The sequence below is a fragment of the Mytilus californianus genome, unplaced genomic scaffold, assembly GCF_021869535.1.
Source record: "Mytilus californianus isolate M0D057914Y unplaced genomic scaffold, xbMytCali1.0.p SCAF_3, whole genome shotgun sequence".
Classification (NCBI taxonomy): domain Eukaryota; kingdom Metazoa; phylum Mollusca; class Bivalvia; order Mytilida; family Mytilidae; genus Mytilus; species Mytilus californianus.
The window spans coordinates 70,859,062-70,878,201 of NW_026262679.1; the positions used below are offsets into that span (position 1 = coordinate 70,859,062).

The 19,140-nt window shown below is 31.7% G+C and overlaps 1 protein-coding gene across 4 annotated transcripts in view; it reads left to right on the forward strand.

Moving 5' to 3' along the window:
• The window catches only part of LOC127734997 (tubulin polyglutamylase complex subunit 2-like), a 41,774-nt gene extending 22,919 nt beyond the window's left edge, over positions 1 to 18,855 (forward strand). For 2 of the 4 annotated variants that reach the window (XM_052245056.1, XM_052245058.1), the window contains exons 6-10: positions 333 to 392; positions 3,308 to 3,471; positions 8,434 to 8,576; positions 9,436 to 9,507; positions 18,078 to 18,855. In XM_052245056.1, the coding sequence (XP_052101016.1) occupies positions 333 to 392; positions 3,308 to 3,471; positions 8,434 to 8,576; positions 9,436 to 9,507; positions 18,078 to 18,153 (515 nt within the window). In that variant the 3' untranslated portion in view covers positions 18,154 to 18,855. The remainder of the gene's footprint in view (positions 1 to 332; positions 393 to 3,307; positions 3,472 to 8,433; positions 8,577 to 9,435; positions 9,508 to 18,077) is intronic. The other 2 variants (XM_052245057.1, XM_052245059.1) reach the window with 1 other exon arrangement.
• Positions 18,856 to 19,140: the final 285 nt, after the last annotated feature.

The window sequence follows — 19,140 nt, forward strand, 5'->3', positions numbered from 1 at the left end:
AGGAGTTTAGGACAGATGTCTGTTTTATCCATACACACACTTTGATCTCTGAAGTACTGGAATGATACTAGGAAATATGTCAATTTTATCAAAAAGCTAACTAATCTCTAACAAACCATCATGAATGGATAATGTAAGAAAAATTCTTTGCTTTAACCCTATATTAGTTGGCAATTAGGATCAGTTTTGTCATTCTGAATTCAAATATGATAAGATTGCTTCACCCCAAAAACATGCACACTGCAATAATCATAAAATGATCAATTAGATTAAATAGTGTGATGGAAATTACTGTATGTAGTTTTAATTACCAAGTTATTTCCCTTTAATAGGATACATAGATTCTCAGGAATTGTTTGATGGAAAACACACATCTGAGTTGATCAGATTTGGTAGGAAACTAATGTACACACTTCACCACTAATTATCTCCCTTACCTATGTAAAAGCTTCCCCACTTGCTGATTTGTTTTCACAGGAGAAGGAGAACTGAGCATGTTTAATTTATCCTGTAATATGCTTTTTGAAAGGTCATGTATTGATTCAATAGACATTTCTATGCTTATTTCATTTTAATATAGAGATACTGTATACAGAGAAACCTTAATTCATCTGGTATTATACAACACATTCTGTACCAATAACTTTTGCCAGGGCATCCCATTTCAATTTGATTTCTGTTCTGCTTTTCTGAATACATGTAAATTCTTTTTTTTTTTTTTTTTTTTTTTTTTTTTATAAAGTTTTAAAAAAATTAGATTTGAAGTATTTCAATTTGTCCAAGAATAAAAATTATTAGTGTTTATTAAAGCTGTATAAATGTTTTATCTCAGATTTTATTAAGCAATATCACGATTTATTACCTGCTTTTCATTCACTAAACAGACTTTTCACCCAAATAACATATCAAACATTTCTGGTTAAACACGAATCGGAAATTGGTCTATTGTCTAAAAGTTAAACCTGGATATTTATTTGTTCGCAATGTAAATATTTTTAAGCTTTCACAATTATCAGTATGGAATGCATTATGGGTGTTAATCTGCTACCTTTCATTTTTTCTCCTAAGCATTTAGAGGAAACATAAATGAAATCAAAAATGTGTGAATATTTCTTAGTTTACAGTAGTAAAAATAGTAAAATATAAGAAATAAAGCAATTTATTATTAGGAAAATTTAGCTTATAATGATATATATTTTGTAAAAGGTGATCATATTATAGGATAATATTTAGCATGGTCAGGTCATAAGCTATTAATGATACATAGAGGTATTACCCTGTACATATAAATTGAAAGGTAGAAAGTTCATGTGAGAATGTGGTGTGATATGGAATTATGGGAAGATGTAAGGAATATGGTAATAGTTTCATTAATATTTCTGGTAATGGTAACCATGTAATTTGTAGAATATAATACCAGTCCATCATGTTTTATATTCAGTGAGTGCAACAGTTGATTTTGGCTACATAGTGATACTTGGTCAAAAACTCATCACAACTTATGTTTAAATGTTTGTCAATATGCCGAATCAAAATAAAGTTTTACTTACTTATACCATAATGTGATACAATATTTAATCTTAAACTGAATTTAAAATCCCAACAGTTGTTTTTTAGGCATACCCAAATTTAGTATTTATGCAGTGTAGCTTACAAAAATATTTTTTATGTTTCAACAAAATATGTATATATATAGAATTAATGCCTCTGCTGCCATCAAGTAAAATGTGGACAATGGTCATAAATCATTTGAAAGTAGGTCATCCTAAATGTAACACTATCTCAGTCTGTGATTCATTATTATGTAAGCATGTTGACACACATTTAAAGTAACACTAGATAAAAGATATAATTCATCAAGACATAGGATACAGAATTAAACATTCATCTTAAGTACATAGTGCTGAATTGATCAAGTATGCTGGTTTTATGCCAGTGCTGTTCTTGCATATATTTTGAATGAACTCCAGTTTTAATTTTAAGATTTTTGAAAGGCATTTCTATGCTTTAATGCCTTTTTGCAGTCTTCTGTTTGTGTGTGTGATTTGCCTGTAGACTAGTCTATAAGTCACTGTAGATTTAGTCAGTGTTGTTGTCATTCCTATACAAATTTATTGCATTTCAGTATTGACAATAAGTGAAAATTGTAAATGCTTAAAATTCATTTCTTTATTTCCATGACATTTGTAAATATATATTTGAGCAGCAATTTTTTTTTAACGTAATGTTATTCAAGCTTCTTTTTCTATTATTTTTTTTTCTTATAAATTATATACACATGTATGTAATTTTCATTTGCATATTTACATTTTTTAATTGTACCAGATGAAATGGACCATATTAAAGTTTTGTTTTATATAAGTTGCAAAATAAGATAAGCACTGATGTTTATGATATACTAAAACTTTAAATTGAATTTTCAGGAAATGATAGAATGTGTTGTGATGAAAAATATATATTTGTGACACAACTTTTTAATTTGAACTTTTTGCTCAATGGGCTGTTTTTCCTTAAAATATTTAGACATGGTAACAAATAGTGTTGATTGGGTAAATACTTTTTCTTCATGAAATTTACATGTAGAACAGATATAAATACTTTGAGGATTGTCAGTCATTTATTAACCTTATCAACAGTGTTTTTTTAGAATTTCTGAGAATTAAAGAAGAAAAGAATTGGAAATTTGAAAAATTTAATGAAATATTGTAAAATAATTTTAAATAAAACTAATTGCAATTCCAAAATTAGGATAACTTGCTTTATTTTTGGAGCTTTAAGAGAGGTAAGACAGACATCTTCTGGCTTTTATATATGCAAAGTTTTTTAGTCTTTTTTTTTCATACTACTTTTAAGTGCAAAAACTGCATTGATAAGGTCAACAGTGAAAATTGCTTTTAACATGAAATAAATTGAGTGATAATGAATTGGAACAATTTCGAACAGTCAATTTCATCTAAGGAAATACTTCTAGAGAAATCCTGAAAATACAACAGTATTTATATAAATCATGCATCATATGACACAATTGATTACTACATGAATAAACAAGTAAATATTAAATAGAAAGTTATGTACTGGTATTAAATATTTGCACTAGTTCTGAGATCAGAAGACAGATGAATGACTTAACATAACTGAATCACACATTTATAATTTGAATGACTTCTATTTCATATATTTTGATTATCTGCCACCAATGTATGTTTGCATATGTAGAAAGCCAGGAGTGTAAATTATAGTTTCTAGATTTTTTTGTTTTATATCTCTCTAATATAATAACAATATGTATTTCTGCAAACCTTTTTAGGAGGAAATGATCCTAAGACTGAAGTCTGGTTTTTAGACAGATCATTGAGGTGGCACTTCCTTGCAGAATCATTCATGGCATACTTCAGGTTGATGTTGATGCATTTAGGACTTCCTCAGTGGCAGTATGGAATTACTGACATTGGACTTAGTCAACAAGCTCAGGTTAGTCATATATATATATATATCTTCTGTAAGTCACAATAAAGTATAATGTGTGTTGTCCTTATCATCCAGTTTTAGATCAAGATGCAAAGATACTCATCATAGTTTATTGGTTATATATTGATATAAAACTAAGGAGATTTGGCATGATTGCCAATGAGACAAATCTCCACCAGAGAACAAATGATATTGGATTTATTACTCAATTACATTAAAGGTAAACTTTGCAAAAAAATGAAAAATTGATATTATGTTCATTATGCTATTTTCCTGAGGTTTTAAGACAACCGCAGCATACCTCCGGGTATCCATCCTGATTACTCTCTACCAGCCTGTACCGTTAGAAGATGTTGGTTCACTCGATGCGACCTTATGTTCATTATGTATAAAAAAGCACAAAGTCATAAATATTAAAGTTTTATTCTGCTAGATAAGAGATCACCATCGATTTAAAATTGAGAGTATCAATTCTCTGCATGCGGCCATCTTGTCATCTTTCCGGTTTACTAAACCACTTGCTATCTATAAACCACAAAGGACCAAAACCAGCAGTAACCTAACGTAGTCGTAATTGAGTGTCAACATCTTGTCAAGTGTACGGTTGTTTTATTCGACAAGGAAAGCATAAACAGTTAACCGGGTCACAAAAATGATTATAATAGACATGGTTGTGCAACCTTTCCTAACTAACTTGATACAGAAAATGTAATTATTTTTTTTTTTAAATAACTATGGTCTGTAGTTTTTGAAACAAGAAATTTAAATGGGAATAAGTTAAAAAGTCAAAGTTAAAATAAAAAAATAAGTGTTCCATGTAATATTGTTTTCGAAAATCTAATTTGTTCATAATTCTTTTAGTAAATTAACTTATCTAAATAAATTCGGACCTTCCCTTATCTGATCACCAGCATGGCTAAAGGAATTATTCCCAGAGGTATTGTGAGGTGACACATCCAGGTATTCAAGCGATTTCCTGTCGGGCTAAAAAATTCTTATTACACAATTACATAATGCAAGTTCATGCATCGCTTCACTTCTGAGGGTATTGATCAGTGTACACGGCCGATAACTTGTAACTTTCCATTTTAGAACTATCAGGTGTAAAATACATCTTTGTCTTGCTTGTCCGACAGTGATATACTATAGTTATTACTAAACTCATACGCTTGTTTACAAATAACATTTCTGGTGTAAAAAATGATATTTATGAAATACTAAATAATTCCAAAAAAAGATTTGATAAAATAAAAATCAATTTTACATATTTTCCAAATGTAAATTGGGGAAAATGTAAGTATATACTCGTTGTCAATAATTATGGACATTTTGAAGCATAAAAATATTGATTGAACAAAAATGTACGCACTTGTCGATCATTGGTTTATACTTTTTTTAATAAAAAGATTTATATTGGAGGTCAAGTCTATCGAAAGTTACAAAATAAGAACGTTGCATTTATGAATTTACAAGAAGAATTCTGTTCTTGGACGTAGTTTTCTTTTTTTTTAGTTCAGAGATTTAAATTGAGAGAAAAAATCTAGTCAGAATTTAAATTGTTCTGGCAATCCCCACCTAAGACTCCTCCTCTAAAATCATGAATGGTCATGCTTCACAATCATCAGAATTTTCTTTGCATTGGTACATTCTGTATCGGTAATGATTAAGGTATAACAGAGCTACTTGTATATTACCTGTATGTGGTTAGGTGACGTCCCATGAGGTCTTACGTATACAGGTTCACATTATTAATGGTTTCTGATTTCTGGTTGGATGTCAAGTATATCGAAAGATTCAAAATAAGAACGTTGTATTTATGAATTTACAAGAAGAATTCTGTTCTTGGACGTAGTTTTCTGTTTTTTCAGTTCAGTGATTTAAATTGAGAGAAAAATCTAGTCAGAATTTAGATCGTTCCGGCAATCCCCCGCCTGAGACTCCTCTAAGATCATGAATGGTCATGCTTCACAATCTGACAGCAGAATTTTCTTTGCATTGGTACAGTCTGTATCGGTAGTGATTAAGGTATAACAGAGCTACTTGTATATTACCTGTATGTGGTTAGGTGACGTCCCATGAGGTCTTACGTATACAGGTTCACATTTAGAATGGTTTCTGATATAACAACTTGTCAAGGTTTTATGACATTCCCACTTCTGCATGTTCTGTATACCAAATTCTTATCTTATTTTCAGACCGAAAGAGAATGTGAATATTTTCCAGGAAAAAAATTGAGTATCAAATCAATTTCGGGATTTTTTTCTTTCTTGGTATTAAATCACAGAAATTCAAAGAATATACTGCAGCAGTGCTTGTCGGCTTTAGGAGTATTCTTGTCATTTTAGACAGACATATATATGTGTATATATGTCTCTGGTTTAGAGTGGGTTTATGAATGAATGATAAGTCTTGCAAAGGTAGAAGATATAAAGCACATTGAAAATTTATTCCGCCGGTCTGTCTCCATTCAAAAAAGGAAAGTTGACGTTATATTGATTCTGTTAATTTTTTTTAAACATCGTTGGTCAAATAGCTAAAGTATTTGTCCATTGTGAGATTTAAAATGTTTTAATAAGGGCATTCCCCATTAGGTAAATGTAAATCGCTTTGGACGGACCAAACTATATTAAATTAACTGATATAATTTTCACTGCACATTTAAATATTCAAGGTTACTGATGATAATTTAAAATAGTATAGTTTTTGGTTTATACGCTCGTTTTCGTGGGCCATTTTTATTTATAGAATTATTTAATTGAATGTAATTCAGAATTTCGATGTTACAACAAAATAATCACCTATTTATTTAAAAACTGAGCTAACGCAAAATATTAAAAAAATATATAACGGCGTTTCGGGTATTTTGCAACCATATTCCTCCCCAAATAATTATTTTTTTTCTGTCTCAAAACCCTCACACTTCTCTTTTATCATTTTTTTTTTTATGTTTTTCACACCTGAAACGGTGAACCCTTGAGGCCAAACAACACTCTAGTGAAGATCAAAAGATGAAAATTACATAATGCAAATCTTTTAATTATCGTGAATTTAACCACGCCTTTACCAGGTAGTGTCAGTATAATACACATTGTATTTACACAGTACTAGCAGGAAATGTTTGCTAGACTGAAGCAAGGATTTGTATAGTAAGACAAATCCTTGACTGAAGTAAAAGGTGAGAATACAAACATGCATTTTTATTACACTATCAGTTATAAATGTTTTTTCAACATATCTGTCAGGAAAAAAATTCATAAAAATATTCTATTGTATGATTTACTTTTAATACAATAATCATACCTGAAATCCCTAAAATATAAATCGTACATTTTGATTTAAAAAGTTGCACGGCTGATCATTTTACTCACTTAATTATTAGTTGGTTAATAGATACGCAAAATAGTCGTAGATGCGATTTAAATCGCGTTATTATATGATTAACGAACAAAATTTAATACGAGATTAAGTCCACTCCCGGCATGCAATTAGACTTAAACTACGTCACAGATCTGAGGAAGTTCGAATAAATAAAATTAATAATTCCTAATTTTCTTCTTTATTAGTGTTCATATCCAGATAAAACTTGGTGAATATGTTTTTTATGGTATTATGAACATAATAAGATGATGAGTAAAAATTCGTGAATTTTCCCTTTAAGGAGATTTGGTTTGATTGCCAATGAGACAACTACCCATAAAGACCAAAGGACAAAGATGTCTACAATCGTAATGATAGGTCACTGTATGGTCTTCAACAATGAGCAAAACCCATAGCATATAGAAGAAAACAAAAGAAATGGGATTGTGCTATGTATGGATTTCACACTCTTAAATTTTTCTATATACTGCTGGTATCTTTATCCCTTCCTAAATGAAGGCATTTGAACTGTTTTATTTTGAACCAGTTTGATAAGAGCTTTTACAGTAATTTTGATTGACCATGGTCTATCTTTCAATTAAGGCTGAAAATTTATACTTTTAAAACAAATTTATTAGAATCATTGTCTTAAGCATGTAAAATTTTATTTATTGATTGATTAATGAATCAATGAAAATTTATGTGTAAATCATTTGAGGAGAGGGTAAACTACATCTTGATTAAACTAAAAAATGGATACCGATGCAGCAATTTGTAGGATTAATGCCTTAAGATTTTTACTAAAATTGTCATGTAATGAGTAGATTCTATCAAAGAAGTGGCTAGAAAACTGGTATGATAAAAGGAGATGTGATTAACGTGAAAATACTTAGCTGACAACATTCTAAACACATATTAAAACCAAAAAGTCATTTCAAGATGAATATACAATCGCCAATGAAAAACTAAAGTCCATCCCATATATAAAAATAAGATGTGGTATGATTGCCAAGGAGACAGCTCTCCACCACAGTTCAAATGAAGTAGATGTAAGCAATTATAGGCCACCATACAGCCTTCAACAATGAGAAAAACCCATACTGTATAGTCAGCTATAAATGGCCCGACATGAAAAATGTGAAACAATTCAATTGAGAAAACTAACACAGTTATTCATACAAGAAAACAATTTGGCAAATTTGTAACAAAACAAATATGACAGATATGAACCAATGACAACCACTGAACTACAGGCTCCTGACTTGGGACAAGCACATAAAGAATGTGGCAGGGTTAATCATGTTTGTGAGTGCTCAACCCTCCCTTAACCTGGGACATATATCAAGTGCATTAAACAGAGATTGCTAAAATATATCAATGCCAAATTCCTTGATGGACAAAGTCTAAGATATACATACATATTAACATGAGAGGAAAAATTTGGAAATGAGAGAGTCTGAATGATTTGTAAGAGCTTTTGGTTCCACGTGTATTTTAGCATTGTGGAATAAGTTATCACATAGCATCTCTTAACAATTTTAACATCAAATAAAGAGTAAGTTGAAGAATCTTATTAATTTTTCTTGTAACATCACTTTGGTTTTTCAGCAATGGTTTAATATTTATGCACCTACAAGACTGGAACTTGACAGAGAATTGTTGATGGGTAATGGATCTGAGGGACAGAATAAAATGCCTACCCTTAATCTAGATGTTAATAAAGTCTTCAACAAAGGAAAAACGGATAAAAAGTAAGTTATTTAAAAGATCAGGGGTTTTTATATGCACATAAAAATTGTCAGTGTATGGTAATGGGTGTGATTATTTTATCATATAACAATTTAGTATTTTTATATATGTATAAATAATTACAATTTCAATAGAATTGTGATAGAATAGAGTGGGGAGGGAAAGAAACAAAGTGCATTAAAAATCATTTGTCAAAGGACAGATAACATAATGGCCAAAAGAAAACAGAAAAAAAATGATAAAAAAAAAATAATAATTCATCAAAGATAACAGAAAACTTAAAATTAAGCAACATGATTTTCATTAAAAAAAGAGATGATCTTAGCAGAAAGTCAAATATGAAAAATGACAGAAAATTAAATATTTATAGCAACATGAATTCCATTAAAAATTGGGATGATCTTAGTAGAAAGTCAAATGAAAAAATACAACATAAAGTTGACTTTTAAAAAAAGATAATTGTCAGTAATTATTTAAGAATAAAATATTCTATAAGACAGCTTTCTTTAGAGATGAGACTTAAACCTTCTTTCTGGTAAGCAGCATTTACGCAATTTATATATATGTCAACCAAATTGAGCTATCTGATAAATATTTTAAAGAATAGGGTACAGTTAATTTTTATCTGTATTTCAATATTCATATTTCATTTAAGATGAAAGAAAATTTTATTGCAATGTATACAATAAAGTTAGTTGTGAGACAGAATGAAAATTCATTTAATACCCTAAATTTCATACTTGTGTTTTCACTTTTCAATTATAATTTTATTGCCTTAACTAGTTAAAAAAAATCCATTTGACAATTATTTTCTACAAAAAAATGTGCACAATCTTGATATATTTTGAATGAATTTTGCAGAAAGCTTCCTGCACAAACTTCTCAGAACCAGGCAAGCTTCAATAAAAAGAAACCAATAGTTTCTTCTGCAAAGTGAGTAAAACTTATTTCAACAGACCAATTAATGTATAACCAGCAACTTCTAAACTCTACTGAACATATAAATCCTTTTTGGTGATGTCAACAACTTGTCCATAGATTTCTGTAGTAAGGTTTTTGCTGCCCAATTTTCGGTGTAGCTTTTTTAGCTCACCTGGCCGAAAGGGCCAAGTGAGCTTTTCTCATCACTTGGCATCCGTCGTCCGTCGTCGTCGTCCGTCGTCGTTAACTTTTACAAAAATCTTCTCCTCTGAAACTACTTGGCCAAATTAAACCAAACTTGGCCACAATCATCATTGGGGTATCTAGTTTAAAAAATGTGTCCGGTGACCCGGCCAACCAACCAAGATGGCCATCATGGCTAAAAATAGAACATAGGGGTAAAATGTTTTCAGATGAATCTGACAACCCGTTGTTGAGTTGCTGCCCTGAATTGGTAATTTTAAGGAAATTTTGCCGTTTTTGGTTATTATCTTGAAATTTATTATAGATAGAGATAAACTGTAGACAGCAATAATGTTCAGCAAAGTAAGATCTACAATTAAGTCCACTTGACCAAAATGGTCAGTTGACCCCTTAAGGAGTTATTGCCCTTTATAGTCAATTTTTAACCATTTTTCGTAAATTTTTGTAATCTTTTACAAAAATCTTCTCCTCTGAAACTACTAAGACAAATTTAACCAAACTTGTCCACAATCATCATTAGGGTATCTAGTTTAAAAAATGTGTCCGATGACCCCGCCCGCAAACCAAGATGGCCGACATGGCTAAAAAATAGTACATAGGGTAAAATGCAGTTTTTGGCTCATATCTCTGTAACAAAGCATTTAGAGCAAATCTGACAGGGGTAAAATTGTTTATCAGGTCAAGATCTATCTGCCCTGAAATTTTCAGACCAATCAGGCAACACGTTGTTGGGTTGCTGCCCCTGAATTGGTAATTTTAAGGAAATTTTCCGTTTTTGGTTATTATCTTGAATATTATTATAGATAGAGATAAAATGTAAACAGCAATAATGTTCAGCAAAGTAAGATCTACAATCAAGTCAACTTGACCAAAATGGTCAGTTGACCCCTTAAGGAGTTATTGCCCTTTAGAGTCAATTTTTAACCATTTTTCGTAAATTTTGTAATCTTTTACAAAAATCTTCTCCTCTGAAACTACTAAGACAAATTTAACCAAACTCGTCCACAATCATCATTAGGGTATCTAGTTTAAAAAATGTGTCCGAAGACCCGCCCGCGAACCAAGATGGCCGACATGGCTAAAAATAGTACATAGGGTAAAATGCAGTTTTTGGCTCATATCTCTGAAACAGGATCAAATTGTTCATTAGGTCAAGATCTATCTGCCCTGAAATTTTCAGACCAATCAGGCAACAGGTTGTTGGGTTGCTGCCCCTGAATTGGTAATTTTGCAGCTTTTGGGTTATTATCTTGAATATTATTATAGATAGAGATAAACTGTAAACAGCAATAATGTACAGCAAAGTAAGATCTACAAATAAGTCAACATGACCAAAATTGTCAATTGGCCCCTTAAGGAGTTATTGCCCTTTATAGTCAATTTTTTTACAATTTTCATAAATTTTGTAAATTTTTGTAAATTTTTACAAAATATTTTCCACTGTAACTACTGGGCCAAGTTCATTATAGATAGAGATAATTGTAAGCAGCAAGAATGTTCAGTAAAGTAAGATCTACAAACACATCACCATCACCAAAACTCAATTTTGTCATGAATCCATCTGTGTCCTTTGTTTAATATGCACATACATGTATACCAAGGTGAGCGACACAGGCTCTTTAGAGCCTCTAGTTTTTGTTTTTTATCTTTTTCTTTTTGCCATGATCTTTCTTCTAGTGATAATTTTTCATGGCCTCGTTGTCTTTGTATTTTAAAAAATATAATGAAAGAAATAAAAAAGCATTCGAATAAAGTTTTTAAGGAAAACATGCCTTAAAAGAACATTGAAAACCATCTAAGATTATTATCTTTGTCTTTTTAATGTATTTAGTGTTAAGATAAGATTTTAATGCTCTACAGTAAAATGCATGACCATGTTCTCTTTTAAAGAATCAATAGAAATAAGAAGATGTGGTATGAGTGCCAATGAGACAACTCTCCATCCATGTCACAATGTGTAAAAAGTAAACAATTATTCTGTTGTTATTTATGTATTATTGTCATTTTGTTTATTTTCTTTGGTTACATCTTCTGACATCAGACTCGGACTTCTCTTGAACTGAATTTTAATGTGCGTATTGTTATGCGTTTACTTTTCTACATTGGCTTGAGGTATAGGGGGAGGGTTGAGATCTCATAAACATGTTTAACCCCGCCGCATTTTTGCGCCTGTCCCAAGTCAGGAGCCTCTAGCCTTTGTTAGTCTTGTATTATTTTTAATTTTAGTTTCTTGTGTACAATTTGGAGTTTAGTATGGCGTTCATTATCACTGAACTAGTATATATATTTGTTTAGGGGCCAGCTGAAGGACGCCTCCGGGTGCGGGAATTTCTCGCTGCATTGAAGACCTGTTGGTGGCCTTCTGCTGTTGTCTGTTCTGTGGTCGGGTTGTTGTCTCTTTGACACATTCCCCATTTCCATTCTCAATTTTATAGGTCAAAGTACAGCCTTCAACACGGAGCCTTGGCTCACACCGAAAGCAAGCTACAAAGGGTCCCAAAATGACTAGTGTAAAACAATTCAAACAGGAAAACCAACGGTCTAAAATATAAGAAAAACGAGAAACACTTAAGAACCACATCAACATACGACAGCTTCCTGACTTAGGACTGGTGTAAAAGAAATGCATTGGTTTTAAACGTTTTAACAGTCGCCAACCTTCACCCTAACCTGAAAAAGTAGTGTAACATTAAAACATAGAAAGACACATTATAAAATATCAATTGAAATGGCTTAACTCAATCAAAAAGACATATTAACAAAAACAAGTAAACATACACTGAACGATTTAATTTGATCTATGACACAATATAAATACATTATTAAATAAAAAAAGGGGGGAAGTAAAACACTGTCAAAAAGACAACTAAAACCTGGGACAAAATGGCGTTAAATAAAATAAGGTACACAATAATTTTGTTGTTAGGAGTACAGAGATATTTTTTACAAAATAAATAAATTTGTTGTTCATAGTACTAGAACAGCAATGAAAATTAATCGTCATACTAAATACTTATCAAAGATGGTACATATTAAAAATAGTGAGACGAGATATAACACAAAATAAGTAAACATTGATCAACAAAAATGCATTACAAATTGTGTCAACAGGTCAAATTGACACGAAAGTACGATTTGAGAGTACTCGCAGTTACTGAAAGCTAGTTAAAAGCCAAAAACAATTAAAGGCCTTACTTTGACCTATAGTGGTTTACTTTTACAAATTGTAACTTGGATGGGGAGTTGTCTCATTGGCACTCATACCACATCTTCTTATATCTAATTGATAATAAAAAATCATGTATCAGACACTAAAATCAACTAAAACACATCCCAGGGATTTAGTCTTTTAACGCCATGGACAGTCAAAGAAGACATGACTTGTGCAATGCCAAAATAAAAGGATCGACAGGCAGTAGGATAGTTCGGATTTAACCTTATAATAAATATGTATAATGTTATATATAGATAAAGCAATCTCTATATACGATGTGTATTTAAACATAAAAAAAAAAAAACATTTGAAAAGAATACAAATTTAGTTATGTTTTAATTTGTTGATGACAAAATCGATATTTGTGCCAATGTAAACAATATTCAAAGATCTTATTACAACATTAATAAGATAACCTTTACATTAAGTTTGTTTAAAGGTTGGATGAGTTTACACGGATCACATAGTGATTTCCACACTTTTAGTACAATATTAACGCAAAATTTAGGATCTGAAATACCATTTTTAATAAGTTTTCTACAAGTACAGTCAAATTTACTAATCAAATCTTTGTATCTATGAAAGAATTTTGTAAAAGTTTTAAGTATTTTATGGTAACGAAATCCCTGACTTAATAATTTACCAGCTATGCATTGATTATGTTCGTTAAAATCTATGACATCACTACACACACGGGCATAACGAACAAGTTGGGATATATAAACACTGTATGATGGAGCTAAAGGAACATCGCCGTCTGAAAAAGGAAAATTAACAATAGGGAATGAAAAATCGTCTCTTTTGTCATAAATTTTAGTATGGAGTTTCCCTTTAGAAATTGAAATGTCTAAATCTAGAAAAGGACAACTACTGCTGTTAATGTTAGATTTATTTAAAGTAAGTTCCTTTGGGTAAATTTCGGTAGTATATTTAGAGAAGTCTGGATTATTTAACGAAAATATATCTTCAAAATAACGGTAGGTATTGTTGAATGTGTCAACCAAATGTAACAATGACGTGTCTTTACTGAGTTTGGTCATAAACTGAGATTCATAGCAATACAGGAATTAATCTTCTATTAAAGGGAAGAACCTACTTCCTGTCGATACACTTTATCACCGAAACGTACATATATGTTATGTTGTCCTGTAGAAAATTTAAAGCCTCAATCATATCTTCACATTTCCAGTAGTGTATCTAGCATACTTTCCTTTTTCTTTACAGAAAAAGGCTTTAAACGAGATTTTTCAAAAGACCATTTAATTAAATATGAAAACTTTTTCTTGATAAGATTGTGTGGAAGTGTAGTGCAGAGAGTAGAAAAATGTTCATAAGCTTTATAACAAAATTTAATAACATGTACTGAACTAGTACACATTTTTATTTAGGGGCCAGCTGAGGCCCACCTCTGGGTGGGGTATTTTCTCGCTGCGTTGAAGACTCATTGGTGGCCTTCGACTGTTATCTGCTCTTTGGTCGGGTTGTTGTCTATTTGACATATTCCCCATTTCCATTATCAATTTTATCTTTGATAGTAGTAAGGGAGGTAGTTAAGAAGCACTGACAGATTAGTAGTAGAACACTTACTAGATGCAGAGATGAAACAAAATTTAAATGGTTGTTTGTGTAATTTAGGTAATGTTTGTTTTTAAATTGTTCTTTATATGTCAGGTCCTTGTGCTTACTTGCATTCTTAAATTAAAGCACAAACTAATGTTTTATCATTTAAATATCCTGAATCTGAGCCAAAAACAATATTAAAAAAATCACAGTTTATTGAAGGTGAATATGACTAGAAGTCTCTGTAGCTGATCATCATCTATATGAACATACTACTTTTAAGCTATAAACCAATTGGCTTTGAACTAGCTGTCCGTAACTTCGAGTACTCTCAGATCTGTACATAGTGTCTTTTTGTTATTTGGATGTACAAGTACCCGTCCAAGTCCACTCCGTGTTTTTGTTAGATGTATTTCTATTTGTATCCATCTGATGAGTTTTAAAAGCCTTTTTCAACTGATTTTTATATTTTTGCGGTCGTATATTGGTATGACGTTGGCGTCGTCGTCGTCCAAAGACACATTGGTTTTGGCACAATAACTTTAGTTTAAGTGAATGGATCTCTTTGAAATTTTACCATAAGGTTCAATACCACAAAAGGAAGGTTGGGATTGATTTAGGGGGTTATGGTACCAAGAGTTAAGGAATTAGGGGCCAAAAATAAGCATTTTTGTTACTTCCAGACAATAACTTGTGTTTAAGTGAGTGGATCTCTCTGAAATTATACCACAAGTTTCCATACCACAAAGGGAGGGTTAGGATTGGCTTTGGGGGGGTTATGGCTCAAACCCTTTAGGAATTAGGGGCAAAAAAGGGGAAAATTTTTTTTTTAATTTCAGATTTCAGAAATTAAAAAGAAATTTTCTTCAAATAATTTTTTTTTTTGCAAAAAAAAGGGGGGGGGGGGTCAATACACAACAGCATAGTGTATTTCACAAAAGCAAAAATAAGGGGGGTAATTTTTTTTGTTTTTGTTGGGTGTGTGTGGTGGGGGGGGGGGGGGGGGGGCGTTTCGCAACAGCATAGTGTATTGCACAAAAGCAAAAAATTGAATATAAATTCAAATCATATAACCAATTCTAAGTTCTTTGACTACAGTTATTCAGTGTCAGAAACCTATTATGTGTCAAATATTTAATTTCAATCCAAATTCAGACCTGTATCAAGGGGGAATATTGTGTCCATTTTCGCCCCAACTGTTCAGGGTTGGACCTCTGCCGTCGTATCCAGCTGCGCTCAGCGAAGCATTTTATTATAGTTTGTTCTTATGTTGTACTGTTACACCATTGTCCCAGGTTAGGGGAGGGTTGGCGTCTTCAAACTAGTTTAACCCCGCCACATTCTGTATGTGCCTGTCCCAAGTCAGGAGCCTGTAATTCAGTGGTTGTTGTTTGTTGCTGTGTTACATATTTGTTTTTCCTTCATTATTTTGTACATAAATTTAGCCATTAGTTTTCTAGTTTGAATTGTTTTACATTTGTCATTTCGGGGCCTTTTATAGCTGAATATGCGGTAATAGCTTTGCTCATTGTTGAAGGCCGTACAGTGACCTATAGTTGTTAATTTCTGTGTCATTTGGTCTCTTATGGAGAGTTGTCTCATTGGCAATCATACCACATCTTCTTTTTTATATCAATGATGAATCCTTATTATATACTTATTTATCCATAAAAAGCATTATACGAATTTGAATGTATTTTCAAAAATATAGTCAAACTTCATATTGGACTGCTAAACATTGATATATATGAGGTTGATAGTGTAAAATAGAGCAGAAACATCATATAAAGTTTTCATAAAAAAAATTCCAAATAAAAAGTATACAAGCTGAGAGAGGCTGCCAAAAACAAATGGTAGGTGTGTAATTAGAGATAAAAGGTCAATAATGGCCCTATAACTGTGAAATTTAACTTCAGTAACAATAGTAAACATTGGATGACAAAATGTGAAAAAATATTGTGTAACAAATACAATTCAAAAAGTTCTGACTCATCAGAACACTTATGATGTCATCATAATTGTGCACTCTTATAATGAAAATCATCATTTTGACTAACTTTTTGGCTTATTTTGTAATTTGGCCACATAAATATTTGTTAGGATGTGTATCTGATCTATTCATTTTTGTTGAGCCTGCGACTTTTGTCGCAGAAAGCTCGACATAGGGATAGTGATCCGGCGGCGGCGTTAGCTAACTTCTTAAAAGCTTTATATTTTAGAAGCTAGAAGACCTGGATGCTTCATACTTTGTATATGGATGCCTCATGTTACGAAGTTTCCGTCAGTCACATGTCCAATGTCCTTGACCTCATTTTCATGGTTCAGTGACTACTTGAAAAAAAAGTTAAGATTTTTTTTCTCTCTTATTATAAGTAATAGGATAACTATATTTGGTATGTGTGTACCTTGCAAGGTCCTCGTGCCCGTCAGATAGTTTTCACTTGACCTCGACCTCATTTCATGGATCAGTGAACAAGGTTAAGTTTTGGTGGTCAAGTCCATATCTCAGATACTATAAGCAATAGGTCTAGTATATTCGGTGTATGGAAGGACTGTAAGGTGTACATGTCCAACTGGCAGGTGTCATCTGACCTTGACCTCATTTTCATGGTTCAGTGGTTATAGTTAAGTTTTTGTGTTTTGGTCCGTTTTTCTTATACTGTATGCAATAGGTCTACTATATTTGGTGTATGGAATGATTGTAAGGTGTACATGTCTAGCTGGCAGGTGTCATCTGACCTTGACCTCATTTTCATGGTTCAGTGGTCAAAGTTAAGTTTTTGAGTTTTGGTCTTTTTCTCTTATACTATATGCAATAGTTCAACTATATTTGGTGTATGGAAATATTTTATGATCTATATGTCAGTCACGCAGGTTTTATTTGACCTTGACCTCATTTTCAAGGTTCATTGCTCAGTGTTAAGTTTTTGTGTTTTGGTCTGTTTTTCTTCAACTATAAGCAATAGGTCAACTATATTTGTTGTATGGAAGAATTGTTAGCTGTACATGCCTGCCTAGCATGGTTCATCTGACCTTGACCTCATTTTCATGGTTCATTGGTCAATGTTTAGTTAACTTGGTTAATGTTAAGTTTATGTGACAGTTGTAATAAAGCTTTATATTTAGGACTATCAACATAATATCAATGATAAGTAAAGAAGGCGAGACATTTCAGCGTGTGCACTCTTGTTTTATATATTAACAAGTTTATTTTGGCCAAAAGATGTGGCCAATGTTTTTCAGAAGAAAGTAGACATTATACATGCATAAAAATAGGCAATCTGTTTAAAATCCTGTGAAATATCATACTTTCGGCTGTTATCTGCTCTTTGGCCGGGTTGTTGTCTCTTTGACATATTCCCCATTTCCATTCTCAATTTTATTTTGAAGCTTAAAATGGACTGCAGACAGAAAAAAAGGGTTTAGTTTATCTAAAGTTACATATTTAAGATTGAAAATATATGTTTTTACGTATGATATTACAAATTAAAATTTTTAGGCCAAATTAAGGCCAGTGCGGCCCTTCTCCTTTGCATTCTTAGCCAAATTTTAGATAAAATATTAGATTAATTTCAGATTAACATAATTTTTCTGGTATTTTCAGAACACCAGCTACAACAACAAGTACCAGAAATATAACTGCATCTTCATCACAGATCTCTACAAAAGGCACAAAATAAAAACTGATGTGGCCAAAAATTTGTTTTAATGTTTGTTTTATTTTAACACATTTGTGTTACTAACATTCACATTCTCTGTCCATTAATGATTTATTGTCCACTGTGAGGGTTATCTAAATTGACCATTTTCAAGACTCATAGATCACTCATTTAAGTGTCTTGGTTATTTTAACTAATAGGTCAACTACAGTTGGTGTATAGAATGATTGTAATTGGAACATGTCTGTCTGATAGGTTTCATCGGATCTTGACCTTATTTTCATCATATTTGTGAAGTTATTGTAGTAGGACCAGTCACCTTGATTTGAAAAAAAACCTTTCAACATAAAACTAAGCCCTAATTAGTAGAGCAGGCTATATATTAATTTTTGTGTGCACTCTTGTCAGATGTTTTATGGATATGTAATCTTTTGGTTTTTTTTGCAAGAATGTACAAGTTGATGGAAGAAATATATAACTTAAAATTATGTATTTATGTTATCCTTTGCTATAGATGTTAATATGGATAATTGTGCACATCATATAGCTGAAGTACTGATTATTTGATATATGAAACAAAAATTAACCATTGTGTATAGCTATCTTGTCTACCAAAATTATTGTTTTTTTGTAAACTATTGAAAAAGCACATACTGTTACTGAGAAGTATATAAATAGATGATAGTTGTATCTCAATTAACTTCAATAAATATACTTGAATAATTGTTCTTTTTACTTTTTTAGCTATTCTCATCACTTGTCGTCCGTCGTCGTCATTGTCCGTCGTCGTTAGTTTTTTCCAAAAATCTTCTCCTCTGAAACCACTGGGCCAATTTAATCAAACTTGGCCACAATCATCGTTAGGGTATCTAGTTTAAAAATCTGTCCGATGACCACGCCAACCAACCAAGATGGCCACCATGGCTAAAAATAGAACTTAGGGGTAAAATGTAGATTTTGGCTTATATCTCTGAAACCAAAGCATTTAGAGTAAATCTGACATAGGGT